The 22,226-nt window shown below is 43.1% G+C and overlaps 2 protein-coding genes across 2 annotated transcripts; both read right to left on the bottom strand.

The window, feature by feature from the left end:
* Nucleotides 1–1,089: 1,089 nt before the first annotated feature.
* On the bottom strand, nt 1,090–12,598 carry LOC121616862. Its single transcript, XM_041951690.1, has 6 exons — nt 12,018–12,598; nt 11,846–11,911; nt 10,890–11,018; nt 10,678–10,749; nt 7,080–7,217; nt 1,090–1,274 (listed from the first exon to the last, which is right to left on the bottom strand). The coding sequence occupies exons 1-6, from the start codon at nt 12,583–12,585 to the stop codon at nt 1,090–1,092; spliced, it is 1,158 nt and encodes a 385-aa protein (XP_041807624.1). The 5' UTR covers nt 12,586–12,598.
* A 5,792-nt stretch (nt 12,599–18,390) lies between these two features.
* On the bottom strand, nt 18,391–19,720 carry LOC121616861 (N-lysine methyltransferase KMT5A-A-like). The gene is made up of 4 exons (XM_041951689.1): nt 19,596–19,720; nt 19,212–19,374; nt 18,929–19,121; nt 18,391–18,474 (listed from the first exon to the last, which is right to left on the bottom strand). Exons 1-4 carry the CDS (start codon nt 19,702–19,704, stop codon nt 18,391–18,393), a joined length of 549 nt encoding a protein of 182 aa, XP_041807623.1. The 5' UTR covers nt 19,705–19,720.
* Between the last annotated feature and the right edge of the window lie 2,506 nt (nt 19,721–22,226).

Here is a 22,226-nt window from a genome sequence, read left to right as displayed (position 1 = left end):
TTCTCTGTGTTTCGCTGTGTTTCGTTGTGTTTCTCTGTGTTTCGCTGTGTTTCTCTGTGTTTCACGGTGTTTCATTGTGTCCTTAGAGAAGAAAACAAACAGAAATAGTGCGTGAGGTTGTTTTGTCCGTCGATGGGCCACCTCTCCCCTCCATCTCTCCCCCCCACCTCTCCCCCCCACCCTCACTAATGTCTTCTGATGCGCAGTTTTTCCATAATTTGGCGATTAATTCGAGGCAGATGCACGTCATGCTTCTGTGTGTGGAGCTGGCCGAGCTCAGAGGCAGCGGGAGTGCTCAGGCTATGAGATAATGCCAGAGAGAGGCCAGCCTGGGACTCACACTGCTGTGAGTGTGTGTGTGTGTGTGTGTGAGTGTGTGTGCGCAGTCACAGTAAACCCCACCAGCGGATGTTTTACATCCCCTTTCCGCTCAATTACCGCCTCTCAAGGTCACAGATATCTGTCCAAGATAACTTTGCGTGTTTTCTCCACCGACTGCAGCCACCAGCTTTTTTTACACGCTGTTTTGCATCTTTGCATTTCAACAAGAATGTGAGTCACAGGAGACTATTTGTTTCCTCCCATAAAAGGCTGTAACGAGCACCTCTTCCTCATAATGACGGGGTCTGAACTCTAATGCGGCTCGTAAACGTTACTGCGGCGTTCTTGGCTGCCGTCTGAGGCCCTCATTGTTTGCCGGCTCTCTCCTCGCCGTCCTCGCCCCGTGATACGGCGAGGTTTCCTCCAGCTGTTTGTGCTATTTGTTTGCTTATGATCACTTAATGGGTTTAATGTGTGTGTGTGTGGTAGATTTTCAGAGAATGAGAGAAAGTATGTGTGTGTACAGAGTGACTCGAAACACTCTCTCTTTCTGTGTGTTTTTGTGTGTGTGTGAGTGCATTTGTGTGTGCAGGCTTGTGTGTGTGTGTGTGTGTGTGTGTGTGTGCGTGTGTTCGTCCGGCCTGTCCGGATCTCAGCTCAGCGCGCCGCTCTAATCCTTCCTTCCTGTTTTCCTGCAGGAGGAGGGAGAGGAAGGTGGTGAAGAGGAGGAGCAGATCTGATAATTAGGCTGATAGCGGTCACAGTCGGTTACCTGGAAGAGAGAAAGCAGGACAACGTGTCGCAGGTTCTGTGGTTTCGTCGGCTTCCTGGCTGCAGCTGGAGCTCTTCCAGCCGCTCCGTCTGGCGGGGGCCTCGGTCGGAGCTGCCGTGGGCAGGAAGAGTTCCCGTCCTGTCGCAGATCCACCGCTGGTGTTTCTCTGACCTGGACCGTCCTGCAGTTTCCGTGCACAGGTAACAGGTAATGTGCAGAGCGTCCAATCAGACGTCTGATGACGCTGTTCTGATCTCGTTCTCCTTCAACACAACGTCCAGAATAAATGTTGGCATTGTTCGATTCTGCAGACCTCAGATATGCTCAAACCTGTTTCTTTCTGTCCGAACCCTCCGTTTCTTTACGTTTCTTTACGTTTCTTTGTGATGAAGGTCTGCTCAGATTTAACATGAAAAACTGTTCATGTATGTATGAAATGTATGAAATGTATCTGTGGTTTGCAGAGACGTGCAGGAGCGACCAGGCCGCCATGTTGGATCAAAGATGTGTAATGTTAGATTGTTTGATCTACGGTGGCCCTGACAGGTCAACACACTGCAGCTTCAGAAAACACACACACACACACACGCAGCAAATGTTTTGCTCTCTCGTTACAGCTGCAGCTCAAAGTAAAGTTGAAAGGAAATACCACAAATGGATTTTCAGTTTGTTCAGCGCCTGAAATGCTTGTGAGGAATTAAAGTACGTGTTCAACAGTCACAGAATCGGATTGATTGATGAATGACTCGTGTGATCGGACTTCCCAGCGATGAGGACGAGCTGCGCGGCCGCCGCCTCGCCTGCAGACAGCGCCTCGTGTGGTCGGAGGACTGATGCAGTAAATCTTTGTTTTCATTTGTGTCCGAATGTTTGAAATATGAGAAATATTCATCTGACGCTGAAAAACACAAACAGCCAGAACTGAAAGACGGTTGATGAGAGATCTGAAGCAGCTGAATATGTTTAATTATTCATCTACGTCATTACTGTCTTCAGCTACTCGTAAGTACACTGACTCAGTACTCTGCTGTACTCCATTACATTATCTGACAGCTTGAGAGCCTTAGTTACTAGTTACTGAACAAATTTAGATTTTTCCACTAAAAAAACTAATAACTTCAAACATTAAGTTATAAAATACAAGAAACAGTTGATACAAATCTGAAACAGTTGATCAGTTTGCTGATTGATCAGAAATATTCTGGTGGTTGTTTCATGTTTGATCTTCAGATGTTTGATTTGCTGCTTCTCCTCTGAATGATCTGAATGATCTGAATGTGTTTGTAATAATGTGGAGCTTTGGACTAAACAAACACTGTGAAGGCGTCACTTTGGCCTCATCGTCACCACATTTCTCACTATTTTCACAATGTTTCCAAACCGATCGATCGATCGATTAATGGAGGAAATAATCAGCTGATTGATCCAGAATGAAAAGAATCATTAGTTCAAATGAAGCTCAACCAGCTCCAACAGTAAAATCCTGCTTTGACATGAACGACTGAGTCACAGTAATCTGATGAGATCAGAGAGAACAGGAGAACAGGAGAACAGGAGAACAGGAGATCAGAGAGAACAGATAGAACAGATAGAACAGGAGAACAGGAGAACAGGAGAACAGCAGAACAGGAGAACAGGAGATCAGAGAGAACAGATAGAACAGATAGAACAGGAGAACAGGAGAACAGGAGATCAGAGAGAACAGATAGAACAGATAGAACAGGAGAACAGGAGAACAGTAGAACAGCAGAACAGGAGAACAGATAGAACAGGAGAACAGGAGAACAGTAGAACACGAGAACAGGAGAACAGCAGAACAAGAGAACAGATAGAACAGGAGAACAATAGAACAGGAGAACAGTAGAACAGGAGAACAGAGAGAACAGTAGAACAGAAGAACAGGAGAACAGGAGAACAGTAGAACAGGAGAACAGATAGAACAGGAGAACAGTAGAACAGAAGAACAGGAGAACGGGAGAACAGTAGAACAGGAGAACAGTAAAACAGGAGAACAGAGAGAACAGGAGAACAGTAGAACAGGAGAACAGAGAGAACAGGAGAACAGTAGAACAGAAGAACGGGAGAACAGTAGAATGGGAGAACAGTAGAACAGTAGAACAGTAGAACAGGAGAACAGAGAGAACAGGAGAACAGTAGAACAGGAGAACGGGAGAACAGGAGAACAGAGAGAACAGGAGAACAGAGAGAACAGGAGAACAGTAGAACAGGAGAACGGGAGAACAGTAGAACAGGAGAACAGTAGAACAGGAGAACAAGAGAACAGGAGAACAGTAGAACAGTAGAACAGGAGAACAGGAGAACAGCGGAACAGGAGAACAGGAGAACAGAGAGAACAGGAGAACAGAGAGAACAGGAGAACAGTAGAACAGTAGAACAGGAGAACAGGAGAACAGTAGAACAGGAGAACAGTAGAACAGAGAGAACAGGAGAACAGTAGAATAGGAGAACAGTCACAGTGACGTTTTACTGCACTCAGTACTTTTACTTTGATACTTCAAGTACATTAACTGATTATACTGACATATTTTGACTTGTAACAGAGTATTTGTACAGTGTGGTATTAGTACTTTTACTGCAGTAAAGGATCTGAGTACTTCCTCCCACAGCCCTGCTGACAGCAGAGTGATGTTGATGCTCGCTGTGTCTCATATTGTTTTCCTGCTGCTTTCATTTCAGTAAGAATATGAATGTGTCCTCCAGCTCTGCACAAAGGTGACTGACCGTCCCGTCCTTCATCCTCTGGACAAAAACAAAGAGACCGAGACGTCCTCCTGACAGCACCCCCCCTCCAGACAGGGAGGAGGAGGAGGGTGAGAGACGAGTGCTGGATGGTTTGTTTCTGCTGCTTTGACAGCAACGAAGTGTCTAATGAGGATCTGTCAGCAGCTTAGAGAGACCAGAGACCTCGAGACGCTGTGGAGACATGCACACACACACACACACGCACACACGCACGCACGCACGCACGCACGCACGCACACTTTATACATACAAACACGCCTGCTTGGTGACGCCTGGGTAATTACCGCCCGCCATCCATTACTGCAGCTCACACATGGTCTGGGTCTGAAGCCTCGCTGCCATGTGTGGACGGACTGTGATGTGGTCTCTGAAGCACTAACAGACATGAAGCAGGGTTCCTCCAAACCGCAGAGCGAGGGCGTCACGGCGGTGCTGCAGACCAAACGGCCATGTGCAAACCAACCTAAGGCTGTGCAATTTATTGCTGTTTGCATTTGTGTCATTCAAAGCTCCTGCAGCCTTCCATACTCCGTTTAAGGTGGAATGAAAATGAAGAAGCTTCTTTAAAAGGTGGAACGAGGACTTCGATCATCAAACCCTAAATGTTGTGGACACTGTCAGATTAATGATTGAGGGTTTTAATGTGTGCAGTTACTGTTTATTCAGGATGATTAAATTCACAAATTAAGCAGAAATTAAAGTGATACAAGTGATGAAATGTTAACTGTCAGCAGCATTAAAGGAAGGGTTAAAGGTCAGATGAAGTTTTCAGGTGTGAAAGTGTTTTTACCTCACCTGAGACAGGCTGACTGACATGATCTGACAGAAAAGCTGGGACACCTTGTCTGTCCTCTCTGTCCTCTCTGTCCCCTCTGTCCTCTCTGTCCGCTCTGTCCTCTCTGTCCTCTCTGTCCTCTCTGTCTTCTCTGTCCTCTCTGTCTTCTTCCTCCTCTCATTCTTCTCTGTCCTCTCTGTCTTCTTCCTCCTCTCATTCTTCTCTGTCCTCTCTGTCCTCTCTGTCCCCTCTGTCCTCTCTGTCCTCTCTGTCCTCTCTGTCTTCTCTGTCCTCTCTGTCTTCTTCCTCCTCTCATTCTTCTCTGTCCTCTCTGTCCTCTCTGTCCCCTCTGTCCTCTCTGTCCTCTCTGCGAGCCGTGCTACCCAGCATTAGCCTATTGACGCGTCCGGCTGTCGGTCATGTGACCCCTTCCCTGCAGGTGTCCTCACAGTTACCTGTCTGAATGATCCACCTGTCAGTTACTGCTGAGGACGTCCTGATACCTGTTCTACTGAACATTAGCCTGTCGTCCCTCGATCACTTAAACACACTTCAGTCTCATTAAGAGTATGAAGGAGGATCAATCAGAGAAGTATTGATCTGCAGTACTGGTGTCAGTAAACATACTGTATGTGTCAGAGTTCCAAATAAAAGAAGAAAGTAATCACATGTGATGAAGTCTGGAACAGTTACTGCGATACAGAGCATTACTGTGAGCCCTGCACCTCCACTGCAGTACCTCTGTGTACCTCTGTGTACTGCAGTACTTCTGTGTACTGCAGTACACACTGACTTTATTTACATCCAGACACACAAACCAGCAGTGAACATCTGTGACACTTTACAAATGTTCACCTACACACACATTCACACACTCTCACACACACACTCTCTCTCACACACACACTCTCACACACACACTTTCCTCCCCGTTAGCCTCTCGGTTGACTTCCTGCCTCCCTGCAGCCTGAAAGTTGAGCCAAATCAATTAGTCTGCAGAAATTACAGAGCAATAAATAAGGAGGGCCGGTCGGCTGCGGTGGAGACGGGTGGGGGGGGGGGGGTGGAGTTATGGGGCCCCTCCTGTCTGCATGTGCAGCTCAGGATGCCGGGACCTCTGACAATATCACTGTATAAGTTTTTCATGTGCATCACCGCGTGACGTTTACAGAATGACTGAATCTGTTGAGAGCGAAGAGCCGCTAACGAGCCGCTAACGAGCCGAAGCCTCACAGTGACGTCTGAACCTCAGTTATTATGTGTTTACAGTAAGAGAAGAAGAAACACACTTCTTAAATGTTTCCTTTGTCAGATATTTGCATATATATATATAAATGGCGTGTCTCTGCTTTGGCCCTGTGGGGTAACCATAGGTGCCGGGCGGGGGGGGCGGTCTACAGTTCCGGGGTGTTACGCCATCCATGACCTTGAGCTGTTACCTGATCTGGTCTGTTGCAGACTGTCCCAGTCAAAGCATCCCCCTGTAACATACACACACACACACACACACACACACACTTTTGACATTATGATGTCATCATGTGTAAAAACAGATCAGAGTTGGCAAAATCAAGAATTTCTGCAGTGAGTTAAGAGTTTTCACCTTTTAAAGCTGCGATGTGTTGACCCTCGCTCCATCCTCGCTGTGAACCACTGAGCCTGTCAATCATGATGCTCTCACCTGTTACCAATCAGCCTGTTCACCTGTGGAATGATCCAAACAGGTGTTTTTGGAGCGTTCCACATCTTTCCCAGTCTTTAGCTGCTCCTGTCCCAACGTGTTTGAAACGTGTTGCTGCATCAGATCCAGAATCAGCAGATATTTACAGAAATCACTGAAGCTGATGAGCTCAGACAGTACATATATTGACTTTGTGCTGTTTTCAGGTCAGTTTCTGTCAGAGAGGATCAGCAGGTGATCACATCCTGTTTATTGATGTTTGAAGTCACAGCTGTTCTGGGATCAGGGCTGTATCTGGAACGGTTCCTGAAGGAGTCGGGTGGAGGTCAGAGGGGTTTGTGGGAATCTTGAAACAGTGAAACTGTTCATGAGTGTGTTTTTAATTTATTGAGTTCAAACGTTCTGAAGATTACTGACGACAGCAGGTGTGAGAGAGCACAGAAATACCTGTGTCAGCCTTTGAGAGCACTCAGTCCGGATCTGTGAGACCAGAATCAGGTTGGTCCAGATTGCTGTGATTGTGCTGTTTCTGCCTGTTTTTTGGTGCAGATCCGGCACGCTGGTCTGGGGGGGTCAGCTGGATCACCATGGCTGAGCTTCAGTGTTCAGTGCAGATCTAAATGCCCGCAGTAACTGAAACTGGAGGCTAAACTACGTCGTATGTGGACGTACGCTGTGTATGAAAGTCACGTGTTGCTCTGAATGGTCACATGGTCACCAGTCGCCCCTCACAGAGAAGCTAAATGTCCAGATGTCGACTCTTTTACCTGAATCAGGCGTCGCTGTGACAGAGATCGGCTGGTGGACGTTTTGTGGTCTGCAGGTCTCAGAGGCTGTCAGAGACACGTGGTCACATGGTCTGAACTCCCAGAGCTGATTCTGTGTCGGCGCTCCACACAGCAGATCTGTGATGGGACACGGCGACAGGACTGTCAAACTGCTGGTCCCATCAACTCGTCACATGTCCTCTGTCCTCCAACCAGCCAATGAAACACAGCTCCAGAGCCTCAGACGGTCTGTCTGTCTGGTCTGGTCTGGGGACAGGGTCTTTGGTGGACCTGGTGCGCCCCAGCACAGTGTCAGCGGAGTCCAGTATGGACACCCGTTGTGTCTCGGTGTGATGAGCTGCTCTCATGTTGTCTCAGTGTCAACTTAACATCCTGCGTCCACACTGTCTTCCTGTCCCCATCACTCACTGTGTGTGTGGACACAATCACAACCAGTCCCACAGGTCAACAGATAAACTGCAGCAACACACACACGGACACACACACACACACACACGCACACACACGCACACACACGGACACACACACACACACACGCACACACGCACACACACGGACACACACACACACACACACACGCACACACACACACACACACACACAGCACGACAAACGCACACACACACGGACACATGCTTGTGCGTGTGTGTGTGTGTGTCCATGTGTGTGTGTGTGTTCATGTGTGTGTGCCCATGTGCATGTGTCCGTGTGTGTGTGTGTGTTTGTCGTGCTGTGTGTGTGTGTGTGTGTCCGTGTGTGTGCGTGTGTCCATGTGTGTGTGTGTGTGTGTTTGTCATGCTGTGTGTGTGTGTGTGTGTGTGTGTGTGTGTGTGTGTTTGTCATGCTGTGTGTGTGTGTGTGTTTGTCGTGCTGTGTGTGTGTGTGTGTGTTTGTCATGCTGTGTGTGTGTGTGTGTGTTTGTCGTGCTGTGTGTGTGTGTGTTTGTCGTGCTGTGTGTGTGTGTGTGTGTGTTTGTCGTGCTGTGTGTGTGCGTGTGTCCATGTGTGTGTGTGTGAGTGTGTTTGTGTGTGTGTGTGTGTGTGTTTGTCGTGCTGTGTCTGTGTGTGTGTGTGTGTGTGTGTGTGTGTTTGTCGTGCTGTGTCTGTGTGTGTGTGTGTGTGTGTGTGTGTGCTCCTGGTCCAGGGTTCAGTGTGCTGTAGTTAATCTTTAATCGCTGATAAGCTGAAGTTGCTTCACGTCTTGATGAAGCAGCGCTCGTCTTCGTCAGAGCTGGTTAGCGCTGGTTTATGGTGCAGTAAACCAGTGTGTGTGACAGTACATACTGGGACATCACCAGTTTGTACAGTAAAATGTTAACAGTAACTGATTATTTGAAAATAGAGTAACTGAATACCTGCATTGTAACACATTACATCCAAAAAGTAATCTGAGTACTCAGACCTCCACTCTTCAGCAGTGACTTTGAACCCGACATCCATCAGAGTTCAGGTCAAATGTTTTTACTAAAACGACTTTTCTACAAGCTGCCGACTGGACGTCTGTCCTCACGTCTTATTGGACAGCCTCGTCTCCACGCCTCGTTCGTCTTGAGGTTGAAGCCACGTCCGTAATGATGCAGATGAACACGCACTAGATTTTAATATTCATCTCCAGCAGCGGCAGGCTGGACGCTCGCTGACGAATCAGACGAGCTGAGGAGGACACAGGTGAGCAGCGTCCTCTCACAGGTCCGAGGACAGTGTTTACACATCGACGTGTCTCACGTCTCAGCAAACGTCAGGATGAAGATTTAGTAAGACGATGATTGACAGGCTGTAAATCAATACTGCACTCATGTGTGCGTCACAACAGGCCAGTTAGCCTAGCTTAGCTTAAAGAAACAGCTAGCCTGGCTCTGTGCAACGGTGACAAAACCCGTCAAAAGACGGGAAGAAACGGGACCAATGACTTCCTGGACTCTGCAGCCAACATGTAGTCCAGCAGAAACCGGTTCAGTGATCTGTTCAAACAGCATCAGATGTTTGTCAAACCTTCAAGTGACGACAAAACATTAAAAAACCTCCACTGTCCGAGGTCACACACACACACACAGACACACACACACATACGTGTTTTCATGACATATCAGGACATATGACAAAAATGTGAAAAATGGGTACGTGCCTTTCCCAAGGTCCTAGAGGCTTGGGAATCAAAATGTTTCTTCACCATGCTTCCAGGAGTACATCCATCTGTTGAGAATTTGGCTAGGGCTATATTTTGGTCAAACCTGATTTTCATGCTACTTGTGAGGACACATTTAGGTTTTTGTGACTTATGAGTACAATACCATCACACACTGATATTTCATGTTTAGGTGAATTGTGAAACCCATGGATACACACAAAATTTTCAAGTATACATGACTTATAAAGACCAGGTAAGGGTAGGGTGTGTATTTTCAACTTGGCTCCTGTTACATATGTTTGAAATACCTATAAAAAAAGGCATAGGTGTCCAATAGTCATGCTCATCAGTCAGGTTACCTCTGACAGAAATATCAGATATTCACATGTTAATACAACACAGTAAAACTGAGATGTGTGGAGACATAAAAAGAGACATAGCTCAAAAATGTGGTCAGTCTACTTTTTAAGTCTTATTAATGTATTGCATGTATGAATTTTGTAGTAAATGTTCATGTGAATAAAAACATGGAACAATCTCTGCCTTTCTTACTTTTTTAATTGATGGCAAAATACGCAACTTGCACCCAGAACAGACCACAGGCAATAAGAAAACTTGCCTCCTTTCCTTCATGTCATCCGGCAGTGCAGTAGACAAGGCATGTTTGAACTGAACCAGGAAATGACTCTTTAGTATCTTTCTATAAAAACAACTACAATTAAGAAGCTTACAACTTCTATGAAAGAATATATTCCGCTAACGTGTCTAAAGAAAGTCGGAATTTACTTCACATTTACATTAATACAAGTCACCATATACGAAACCCTTAGCTCCCATTCTTGTGAATTTCCTAGTAGTTCAAAAACCAGATTCAACAAGTTATGGGTAAGAACAAAGCAATGCTGAAACTTAAATAAATGTGGAAGTAACAATCCCTTTATGTACTATCTCTCTTGCTTGTTGAAACTGAGAGCACAGTATGAACCTTTCATTTTCTGAAAAAAAATATGGCAGGTACTCTGAATAAAACCAGGAGAGTCAGGGGTTGGAAACAAAAACCTATGCTCACTAATCTGAACATTTGGCAGCGCTGAGCAACTTAGCACAACCACTTTACAAAAGCATGGGATGAAAATAAAACCTGGGCCATAGTTTGCATTTTATAGCTCTATCTATTCAGCTTCCTTTTTAATGCAGTGATTCTATTGTGAATGTAGAATTTAATGGCAACCCAGTCTCTGTCTTTCAGAGCTACTGGTTCTGCTTGAAGGCAGGAGTCACAGTCCCTTTTACCTGGTACTTTGCAGCTTGTTATAACCTTCCCAACTGTCATAAATGGAAACAAAAGAAAATCTCTTAACAATGGAACAATGGCTCTGCTAATGTGAAAAATGCAAGATAGGATAACAAATATTCTCATTAACAATGTGAAAACAAAATGCTCTATAACCTTGCTTTCCATTGGAGCACTTTGAGGATGCTCGGGATGTACCCGCTTGAAGTGCTGTGTTCTGCTGGGAAGCTAAAAAGATGAAATAGAATATGTATTACTATAAAAGCACACATTCACATACTGCCATCCCTGAGAAGAATAACATTTTCTTTTCATCACAAGTACATTCACTTCAAACATTTTGTATTGGGGTGGCTTTTATATTTTACCATTTGTTGGCTGAGTGTTGCTGATGTTTTTGCTGTCCAGGGTGGCTGAGGCAGAAGAACCCTCCATATTGTCCAGAGTGGTTGAGTGAAGTGCGTTGCTTGGGTCCTGAGAAGTCTCAGTTCTTGAGCCTTTGAAAAGTAACAATGAAATGAGCGTTAATGCAATAGGTTTGCTTGGTTTTTTTGTTTGCATTGTAAGCAAGGTCAATGTCGGGCAGTATGTAATTCGACATTAGATATGAATATTTTACTTGTAAATATAATCGACTATGAATTCACAAATGTGGAACTACTCATCACAATGGGATTGTTTAAAATCAGGTAGAGGATCATCATCATGCTTTTGTGCTATAACACCTCTGCATCAAACCTCTACAGGACAAACTCTATCCATACCTGCTGTTCAGTTTCTGCTGCCAAATCTTCATACATAAGCTTTTTCATTTCATAAGCCTCCAACTCTGTCGTTGGCTTGCAGACCACAACACTAGGTCAGGCTTAAGATTAGTCCTTACTATCTTCCTTGGAACAAGTTTTCATCCTAAATCCACCTGCATCTCACTATCTGTATGTGTATCACGAACCAAACCTTAAGAAAGGTCAGTATACATGGCTCCTCTTTACCTTCCTTCTAAGTTGCTCTGCCCTCCAGACTACTGCTAACCAACTTCTTAGCTCTTATTCCAAAACATTAATCACCTCTTTGTCATCTAATGTTGCTTTTCTCTGTTGCTTTCTTATATGTCTCCTATCCTTCACTAATTCAGGACACTTCTCTATGTCTTTCTGCTGTCTAGACCTAATTGGCTTCAAACTGTCCATCTTCTTTCTATCAATGTTTCCAGATCGTTCAGTACCATATTCATAGATGGTGTCTACCATCCTCTCGAATCTGTTGTTCCCTAAGCCCATCTAACACGATTATCAGGTACCACATACTGTGCGAGTCAGGATACCTTTGTGTTGATGTAGGTCAGCAAGGGTTTCTTCACTGGAATCTTCATCACTCGTGGCTACTTCATCTGGTTGGGTAAAAAACAGTCAGGACAAAGTTTTTAAATTAATGGCTGAACATTCATAAATATTATATATGAAGCTTTATAAACTGGGTTTCAAACTAAATTTCACCGTCAGGATTGATGTCGATGTCATCTAGCCCTTTCCCCTGCAGGTCAGACAGTTTTCCTTTCTCCATTGCCATCAACAGTTTGCTGACTTTTGCAAGCTGCAGGGTACTCTCAGGAAGCCGATAGAATTCTCGGTGGACACGGATGTCGTGTCCGAGAAAGGTGGCAAGTTGATCCATTTCATTTTCTTTTAGGTTTAGTACTGTGGACAAAGTTGCAACTTGTTTCCGCAACCTTGTAGAGGTGAGTGCCTCTGGGTACTTTGCACCACATTGGTTCGCATACTTGCGAAAGCAGTCAGAGCCTCTGTAATGGGAAAAAACAACCGGGCGTGCAAACAAGTACACATTCTCTGTGTGGACTTGACACTCATTCCTGTTTTTCACGAGGAGGTCCATTGCAGCGATCATGTCAGGTGTGAGAAGCACAGGTACCATTCTTGACCTTTTACCACGAATCTCAACTCTGTCAAAGTGCTTTGCAAGCCTTCTTTCCAACTCAGTAAGGCACATCATAATGTCAGGATTCAACTCTGTGCAATTTCGGGATGTGAAAGACTGGAGCTCCATTTTTGAAACTTCCCCTTGTCTTTTTCTGTTAAATAATACTACCTGCGTCAAAGTCACTTTAGCAAGATTTCCATAGGTTATGTTGGTGAGGTTTTCCTTCAGGTCCTTCAGGCACTTGGCACACTCAGTAGCAAGAAACTTGTGCAGCAGTGTGACATCCTGAGTAAATGGTAAAACCTGTGGTTTATTCCATTTGGCTTGTTGAAGTGTACCCAATGCAGCAGCTGAAATGGACTCTGTCCACTTTTTCTCATACAGAGTGGCAAATTGCTTGGCTGACTCTGCTACAGCATGGCGATTTGCAATGATGGCACTGCACTGCACAATGCCTGCAACTCTGGCCAAACTGTGCCCCAATTTCAAAGCCAAGGATGGGGTTTTATAAGAGTTGCTTTCAGCCTCATAACCAGCAACCGCTCTGACTGCTTGAATGACATGGGGAAAGTTACTAGGCATCACAAGGTCTTCTGTGCTGTTCAAAGGTGTAATGGCTCTGGCCGTTATCAATAACCGTGCCATCTCTCTCATTTTTTGGCGTATGTAATCATTCCTTCTCTCATGTGGTTTCCTGGCATTGTACAGTGACTCGCCAAGGCTAAGAATGTCTCTTTCACTCTTTACTACCAATGAAACGTCATCCTGATTCATTTCACAGGCAATTTTCCAAACAGCTTCATGTACTTCATCAGGTTTCGGTAAGTCAAGTCCGATCCGTTTTCGCCCAGCGGGAGGCTCTCCCTCAACAGGCTTCTGAGGGCAGTTTCTCACATGTCTCCAAAGGCAACCTCTTGCATATAGTCCTTGACAAAACTTGCAATGACGGAAATCATCAGATTGTCTTGCTGTAGTGGGTCTTCGACAAGCAACCATTTCTCCAGCACCACAGCTTGCCACTGTAGCATTATGTTCAAAGTTTCCCCTCTTCTTAAGATAACGCAAGAAATCTCTTCTTTCGCGAGATCTTTTATTAAAACTGAAAGCCCTTGCAACATCAGGCTTGTCATTGTGGGCGGATTCGAGGTGTCTTGCCAATTTAGAAATGGCCTTTTTACAATATAAACAATATTGCTTCTTGTTGTACTTGCTTTGTTTTGCCTTGTTTGGCAATGGTGCAACTGTTATGGAGCTGTTATTGTGTGATGCATTCCCTGATGAATCGGCACTGCAACTTATCACTGAAGTATTATGACTGCTGCTTGTAGGTTTCTCTGAACCAGTGATCTCCCCACTGCGTGCTGTAAATATCCCCAATGGCATGTCCTTCAACACGTTTTTGGGAACAAGACTTTCTGTGACTTTCAGTTCCCTACTAGAAAGACTTGTGTCTGAGGAACTGCCAGTTGAGTCTGGGACATAGTTGCTATCTTCATAATCCGTACAATCTGAAGATTCATCAGGAGAGACCTGAAGGAAAATGGAGAAAAAGAAACATCTTTACATTTATAAATTGCCAGGGTTTCATTCCCCGACAGTACCATCACATTGTGCATAACACAACTTGAAAGTGATAAGTCATTGAAATTAAACATCAAATTAAAAGTAACATTTAAATCCCTTAATACAATTGTTGTTGTTCTACTTGACTACTGTGTCATATTCATTACTTGGTTACTTAAGCTTGCAGAGTTTCCATCATGAAATCCACCATCATCAACCGAGGGATGTTCAACCTTCATTTGCATACAACCAAAAGAATGTTTGGTTTTTGCTTGGATTTGCATACTCACAGAATTATTCATTCTGGTGATCAGACTCAAAGTCACCTGCCTCTCTCTCTCAAATATCTTCTTCTGGACCTCATCATAACGTTCCTCACAACGAGCATGATGCTCCTTTAGATTTTGCAGACGACGGCTTGCTCTTAACTATCCAAATCAAGAATTGAATGTGAAGAACCTTAGTCTTACTTGAGATTTGACAATATTTCCTCACATATCCCCAGTCATAGAACATAAACTATTTAAATGACAAAAAAGAAGGCAGCTGTCTTACCTGCGGTGCAGTAGCTGTCTGGTGGAAAGAGAAACCTCCAGTGGTCTGGCTGGCCTGAAGTGAAATAACATGGATTCATTATTTGTTTGTAATTACAGATTACTGGAACTGGAAATTACGATACATTGTGCTTAAGAAATGAGCAACACTGCTTAAAATATAATTGCCATTGCTGAGGTGAAAGGCTGGATTGAAATTGTATGTAGTGCACACACATTTGAGTGAAAATAATTCACAGCAGGATCTGGGCTCAATGCGCCAGACTCTATAGAAACTGTTAACACTGTACATTATCTGCAACCCGACAATATGAGGACAATGTAACACACACTCTACAGCTGTTGGGCCAGACCATATGAGGACGTCTCCTGAAACACACTCAGGTCTTTCACAGCTTCAAACAATATGAGGACATGACGACTCAAGACCTGTAGAGTCCATGTTCCTGACTTCTGACTTCTCCTGTTGTTGTCAAAGAAAGCTCTAAACCCCACACTGATGTAAACTGATCTATTTCCCCAGAAATCCAATCATGTAAACTGATCAGAAGGAGGTTAAATGAACAAAAACATTAGCAAAAGGACAAAAAATATAGAATTTAGTGAGAACAAAGATCAATTTGATGCTTTAAGGAGAAGTTAGAGCTAACCAATGCTATGGCCAATTTCCTTCTGCTAAGGTATTCACAAACAACCAATGCTAATATTGATACTGTGAACATTTCACACAAACTGACCGTTTTAATACAGTGAAAGGGCATTTAATTTATGTACTGGACCCAACTGAGACATGGATCCTTATTCCACATAGAAACAATTAATGTGTAATTACCTGTTGGAAGGATGAAGTGGAACCCTTGCTCACTTCCTGGTCTGCAGAAGATTGAGTCAGGATCTGAACATTTGGTGTCTGCTGCAAAAAAAAACAACAGTGTCAGGTTTACTCTGTACTACCAATCCTGACTAGTTCATAAACTCATGATCACACTTGCTTCAGGAGGATCTGGGCTCACTATACCAGACTCTATAGAAACTGTTAACACTGTACATTATCTGCCACCAAACAATATGAGGACAATGTAACACACACTCTACAGCTGTTGGGCCAGACCATATGAGGACGTCTCCTGAAACACACTCAGGTCTTTCACAGCTTCAAACAATATGAGGACATGACGACTCAAGACCTGTAGAGTCCATGTTCCTGACTTCTGACTTCTCCTGTTGTTGTCAAAGAAAGCTCTAAACCCCACACTGATGTAAACTGATCTATTTCCCCAGAAATCCAATCATGTAAACTGATCAGAAGGAGGTTAAATGAACAAAAACATGAGCAAAAGGACAAAAAATATAGAATTTAGTGAGAACAAAGATCAATTTGATGCTTTAAGGAGAAGTTAGAGCTAACCAATGCTATGGCCAATTTCCTTCTGCTAAGGTATTCACAAACAACCAATGCTAATATTGATACTGTGAACATTTCACACAAACTGACCGTTTTAATACAGTGAAAGGGCATTTAATTTATGTACTGGACCCAACTGAGACATGGATCCTTATTCCACATAGAAACAATTAATGTGTAATTACCTGTTGGAAGGATGAAGTGGAACTCTCGCTCACTTCCTGGTCTGCAGAAGATTGAGTCAGGATCTGAACATTTGGTGTCTGCTGCAAAAAAAACAACAGTGTCAGGTTTACTCTGTACTACCAATCCTGACTAGTTCATAAACTCATGATCACACTTGCTTCAGGAGGATCTGGGCTCACTATACCAGACTCTATAGAAACTGTTAACACTGTACATTATCTGCCACCAAACAATATGAGGACAATGTAACACACACTCTACAGCTGTTGGGCCAGACCATATGAGGACGTCTCCTGAAACACACTCAGGTCTTTCACAGCTTCAAACAATATGAGGACATGACGACTCAAGACCTGTAGAGTCCATGTTCCTGACTTCTGACTTCTCCTGTTGTTGTCAAAGAAAGCTCTAAACCCCACACTGATGTAAACTGATCTATTTCCCCAGAAATCCAATCAAGTAAACTGATCAGAAGGAGTTTAAATGGACAAAAACATTAGCAAAAGTGAGAACAAACATCAATTTGCTGATTTAAGGGGAAGTTAGAGCTAACCAATGCTATGGCCAATTTCCTTCTGCTAAGGTATTCACAAACAACCAATGCTAATATTGATACTGTGAACATTTCACACAAACTGACCGTTTTAATACAGTGAAAGGGCATTTAATTTATGTACTGGACCCAACTGAGACATGGATCCTTATTCCACATAGAAACAATTAATGTGTAATTACCTGTTGGAAGGATGAAGTGGAACCCTTGCTCACTTCCTGGTCTGCAGAAGATTGAGTCAGGATCTGAACATTTGGTGTCTGCTGCAAAAAAAACAACAGTGTCAGGTTTACTCTGTACTACCAATCCTGACTAGTTCATAAACTCATGATCACACTTGCTTCAGGAGGATCTGGGCTCACTATACCAGACTCTATAGAAACTGTTAACACTGTACATTATCTGCCACCAACAATATGAGGACAATGTAACACACATTCTACAGCTGTTGGGCCAGACCATATGAGGACATCTCCTGAAACACACTCAGGTCTTTCACAGCTTCAAACAATATGAGGACATGACGACTCAAGACCTGTAGAGTCCATGTTCCTGACTTCTGACTTCTCCTGTTGTTGTCAAAGAAAGCTCTAAACCCCACACTGATGTAAACTGATCTATTTCCCCAGAAATCCAATCATGTAAACTGATCAGAAGGAGGTTAAATGAACAAAAACATGAGCAAAAGGACAAAAAATATAGAATTTAGTGAGAACAAAGATCAATTTGATGCTTTAAGGAGAAGTTAGAGCTAACCAATGCTATGGCCAATTTCCTTCTGCTAAGGTATTCACAAACAACCAATGCTAATATTGATACTGTGAACATTTCACACAAACTGACCGTTTTAATACAGTGAAAGGGCATTTAATTTATGTACTGGACCCAACTGAGACATGGATCCTTATTCCACATAGAAACAATTAATGTGTAATTACCTGTTGGAAGGATGAAGTGGAACCCTTGCTCACTTCCTGGTCTGCAGAAGATTGAGTCAGGATCTGAACATTTGGTGTCTGCTGCAAAAAAAACAACAGTGTCAGGTTTACTCTGTACTATCAATCCTGACTAGTTCATAAACTCATGATCACACTTGCTTCAGGAGGATCTGGGCTCACTATACCAGACTCTATAGAAACTGTTAACACTGTACATTATCTGCTACCCAACAATATGAGGACAATGTAACACACACTCTACAGCTGTTGGGCCAGACCATATGAGGACGTCTCCTGAAACACACTCAGGTCTTTCACAGCTTCAAACAATATGAGGACATGACGACTCAAGACCTGTAGAGTCCATGTTCCTGACTTCTGACTTCTCCTGTTGTTGTCAAAGAAAGCTCTAAACCCCACACTGACGTAAACTGATCTATTTCCCCAGAAATCCAATCAAGTAAACTGATCAGAAGGAGTTTAAATGGACAAAAACATTAGCAAAAGTGAGAACAAACATCAATTTGCTGATTTAAGGGGAAGTTAGAGCTAACCAATGCTATGGCCAATTTCCTTCTGCTAAGGTATTCACAAACAACCAATGCTAATATTGATACTGTGAACATTTCACACAAACTGACCGTTTTAATACAGTGAAAGGGCATTTAATTTATGTACTGGACCCAACTGAGACATGTATCCTTATTCCACATAGAAACAATTAATGTGTAATTACCTGTTGGAAGGATGAAGTGGAACCTCGCTCACTTCCTGGTCTGCAGAAGATTGAGTTGGGATCTGAACATTTGGTGTCTGCTACCAAAAAAAAAAAAAAAACAACAGTGTCAGGTTTACTCTGTACTACCAATCCTGACTAGTTCATAAACTAATGATCATACTTGCTTCAGGAGGATCTGGGCTCACTATACCAGACTATAGAAACTGTTAACACTGTACATTATCTGCCACCAAACAATATGAGGACAATGTAACACACACTCTACAGCTGTTGGGCCAGACCATATGAGGACATCTCCTGAAACACACTCAGGTCTTTCACAGCTTCAAACAATATGAGGACATGACGACTCAAGACCATGTTCCTGACTTCTGACTTCTCCTGTTGTTGTCAAAGAAAGCTCTAAACCCCACACTGATGCAAACTGATCTTTGTACTGAAATTACTGTCAATAACTCTAATGAGTATTTTTTCATCTCCTAATACTTAACAGATCTTATTCTGCTTAATCTATGAGGAAGATTTACTTACCAGAGCTCGCCATGGCCACTGAGATTCTCCATAGTTATAGGTTATTTCACTGTCTGCTTGGATGTTTTCAATAGCAAACAAGCAGAGATGAGGTTTGCCCTGGACTGTCAACTTTTTCATTTTGCAGTTTGGTGACTTGTGGGCATCATTAACCAGACGACCCAGTGAGCCATCTTCACGGGAGGCATCAATGCTAAAATTGAACAAGGAAACATTTGAGGTTTTCTCCACTAAAACCATAATGTTGTAAAGAACAACTCATCTTTTATAGGTCTTTACTTACCACCATGTGCTGCTGTTCCATTCAAAATCAAACAGGAAAGCATTTTGCTTCTCTGTGTACTTTTTCTGCCTCTTGTCCCGCTCATGTTGTGAGATTAACTCCCCACGGTACTCGACCACAAAGGATCCCTTTTCAATTGGTGCACAGGCAAATACACCACGTCCTAAAACACCAAAGTTCACTATTTAGTGTCAAGTAATACAAGCCACGTCAGGTTTACTAACTGCAGCTGATCAGCTATTGACAAAACATGTAGAACAAAGATAAGACTTTTTAAAGGCGAGAAAATTCAGTCATCAAAGAAATTATCGCCTTGATTATTAAAATAATTGTTAGTTGCAGCTCTGGCAACGTTCCCGTAGTAACCATAGGTCTATAACATACCTTTACAGTCACTGACCCACTGGACCTTTAAACCAGGCTTGTCAACTCCAGATAAAATGAACTGAGCAGCCTCAGCTTCAGGACGAAGTCTGGCTCTTCTTCCTGACATGCTCTTCACTTGGCCATGTGCTACTCAACCTGTAAACATCTACAGGGAAAGATGACAAAAAGTTAGTGAGACAATTACAAAACAGACCAGTACTTTAAATCAAACAGGACTTATAAAATGGTATTATTCTGCCTTAAATCATAACGCATTTGCTAACACATCGGTGCAAACCCTGTGCAACTGTGATTACAACAGTGCAACATTTAATTACCTGAACAAATATTAACCTACCGACAAAGCATCTTCAAAGATAAATACTGTGATAAAATCACTCTAAAACTTTGCACTCCACTGCCATCACCTGCACTGAATAACGAATATCATCAATTTGTGTTAAATAGGAAAATATCTAAATTCCAGAAAACATATCTTGTGCTGAAACAAACTTTGTGTTAAAGGACACCTAAAAACAAAGACTGTCTCTGCAGCAGATGAAGAAAAAGTTCGTTTGGAGAATCTTCCCTGCAGCACTGCATGTCCTTTACATTGCTTTTAGCATACTATTGCGCTGGCTAATTAGCTGACTCAGATGGGCATTGTTCAGAAGAGTTATATTTCACAACAACTTCTACTCTCTGTTGTTGAAGACAAATCAAAAGTAATTAATTACCATTTTCTATGCACCCCTCCCAGTTTATTTGTGTTAGTTGCGTGTTGTTTGAACTCCGTTAAGCTAATTAGCAAACTTTACCTCATCAGGTGGGTGCTGAAGCATCGACATCCCGGATGTAGCGTTCACCGAGAGCTCCGTTGCCGTCGTATCGGTTCAGAGGCTTTGCAATTGTGAACCGCTAACTTTAGCTTGAGTCCGTCGACCAATAAGAAACTGCATTACTGACCTGCTGACCAACCAGAGGCTGTGTTTATGATGGGTGCCGTAGCACCGATCTCGAACCGAACGCCGAACACCGAACGCAATGCGCTTTGGAATAACAGGATCGAAATTACTAAAATGACTAAAATTTAACTGAAACAAAAAAAACATTATTAAAAAACCTCTGGAGTTTTGCTATTTTACCTGTGTTTGGTTCGCCTGGTCTATAGGCGAACTCTTGTTACATTGCTACGCAAAGAAGTAGAACTACAACTCCCAAAAAGTACAGCTTCCTGTGCTTTGCGTATTGCCACTCTGATAGGTCGACAGACTCACATGATCAGGAAAAGAGCGGAAGCTGAGGATAACACGGGCTGTTTTCATCACGGAAAAATGGATAAATAACCACAAAAAACTTATACAATAAACCTTATTTCTTAAAGTATGTAATAATATAATATTGTTGTGATATTGTGATCATACTTGACAGACACAGACTGGGAATATTGTTCTGGTGTAGATGTGGCAGAATATCTCAGTAAGAGATCATTATTTGTTATTTTGGTATTAAATGATCCAGGTGAATGTTCACTTCTTTACCTGAGGACCATCTGTGGCTGAAATTATTCAGGTCAAGTCCACATCAAATGATAATAAAAAAGACAATAATGTGCCACTGTTTTTATTCTTTTTTTATTTTATTTTTTTAAGTTACTCACTGAAGTTTTTTTTTTAAAGCAATACTTTTGTACTCTTACCCTTGTAGTTATTTTGATTAATTGAAAATGTTTTTATTTGACTCAATTGATATTGCAGTAATGCTAAAACCTGCTTCAAATGTCGGTAAGTGTGTTAGAGTGTCTGATCAAAGTGACATTTGAGTACCGGTGGACTGACGTCACTGAAAGTGTGTTAAAAGTGTGTTAAATTCCCAAACTAGCCACTAGGGGCGAAATCAAAAATGAGCAAAAACGTTAAACACACTTACACACTGAATTTCATAAAATTGTGATATTTCAGGTCATCACAGATTTTTGGTCTGGGAGCATGTTGGGGGGTTCTAGAACACTGTAGAGGGCTCGGAAAAATGAGGACGCAAAAAATGTCCTCATTCTTCCAAGTGTACTGATATTGTAGGTGTGTTATCATAAAATTGTCCTGATTTGTCATGAAAACAAGTGCACACTGAAACACACACACACACACTGACACACACACACTGACACACACACTGACATCATGTGAGGTAACACACACTTCAAACGGCGTGCTGGGTCAGTGCTGCCCTCTCCTCCCTCCTCTTGACCTTTGACCTCCATCTCTTCATTCCTCCGTCTAGTCTGTCTTTCATCTCTCTCACTTTTCTGCTGGATTGTTTCTTTTATTGTCGTCTGCTGCTTCTTTTAAACTGCTGAATTAAAACACACTCTGCTGTCTGTCGTCTTTCTGGAGCGGCTCACATACTGAGACACTGAAGAACGGCCAGAAACTGGTGGAAATGCTGCTAAAACACGGCCTTCACTCACCTCCACCTGCAGAAAAACCACTGAGATCAAACGGACAGGTAGCTTCCACGAGCTAAACGCGGCTACGCAGACCAACCGCAGACCAACCGCAGACTCCACTGCTGACCCTGAAATCTGGCAACGCACAGCTGTTCCCACATTCATCCGACCCAGCAACAGTATCCGTCTGTCCGTCTGTTTGT

This window comes from Chelmon rostratus, chromosome 14, assembly GCF_017976325.1.
Source record: "Chelmon rostratus isolate fCheRos1 chromosome 14, fCheRos1.pri, whole genome shotgun sequence".
Taxonomy (NCBI): Eukaryota; Metazoa; Chordata; class Actinopteri; order Chaetodontiformes; family Chaetodontidae; genus Chelmon; species Chelmon rostratus.
Note: the sequence above shows the minus strand (reverse complement) of the source record. Positions and strands in the feature narration are given on the sequence as shown.

What these genes read in the sequence shown, in the direction of transcription:
- LOC121616862 (XM_041951690.1), bottom strand. Translation starts at nt 12,585, where the DNA reads ATGGAGCTCCAGTCTTTCACATCCCGAAATTGCACAGAGTTGAATCCT. An exon ending in TGACCTACATCAACACAAAG is followed by an intron (nt 11,019 to 11,845) that starts GTATCCTGACTC and finishes TACTTTTCAAAG; the next exon opens with GCTCAAGAACTGAGACTTCT. An exon ending in GTGCTCCAATGGAAAGCAAG is followed by an intron (nt 7,218 to 10,677) that starts GTTATAGAGCAT and finishes GTCCCATCACAG; the next exon opens with ATCTGCTGTGTGGAGCGCCG.
- LOC121616861 (XM_041951689.1), bottom strand. Translation starts at nt 19,704, where the DNA reads ATGTCAGGAAGAAGAGCCAGACTTCGTCCTGAAGCTGAGGCTGCTCAG. An exon ending in TGGAACAGCAGCACATGGTG is followed by an intron (nt 19,122 to 19,211) that starts GTAAGTAAAGAC and finishes GTTCAATTTTAG; the next exon opens with CATTGATGCCTCCCGTGAAG. An exon ending in AGTGGCCATGGCGAGCTCTG is followed by an intron (nt 18,475 to 18,928) that starts GTAAGTAAATCT and finishes TTTTTTTGGTAG; the next exon opens with CAGACACCAAATGTTCAGAT.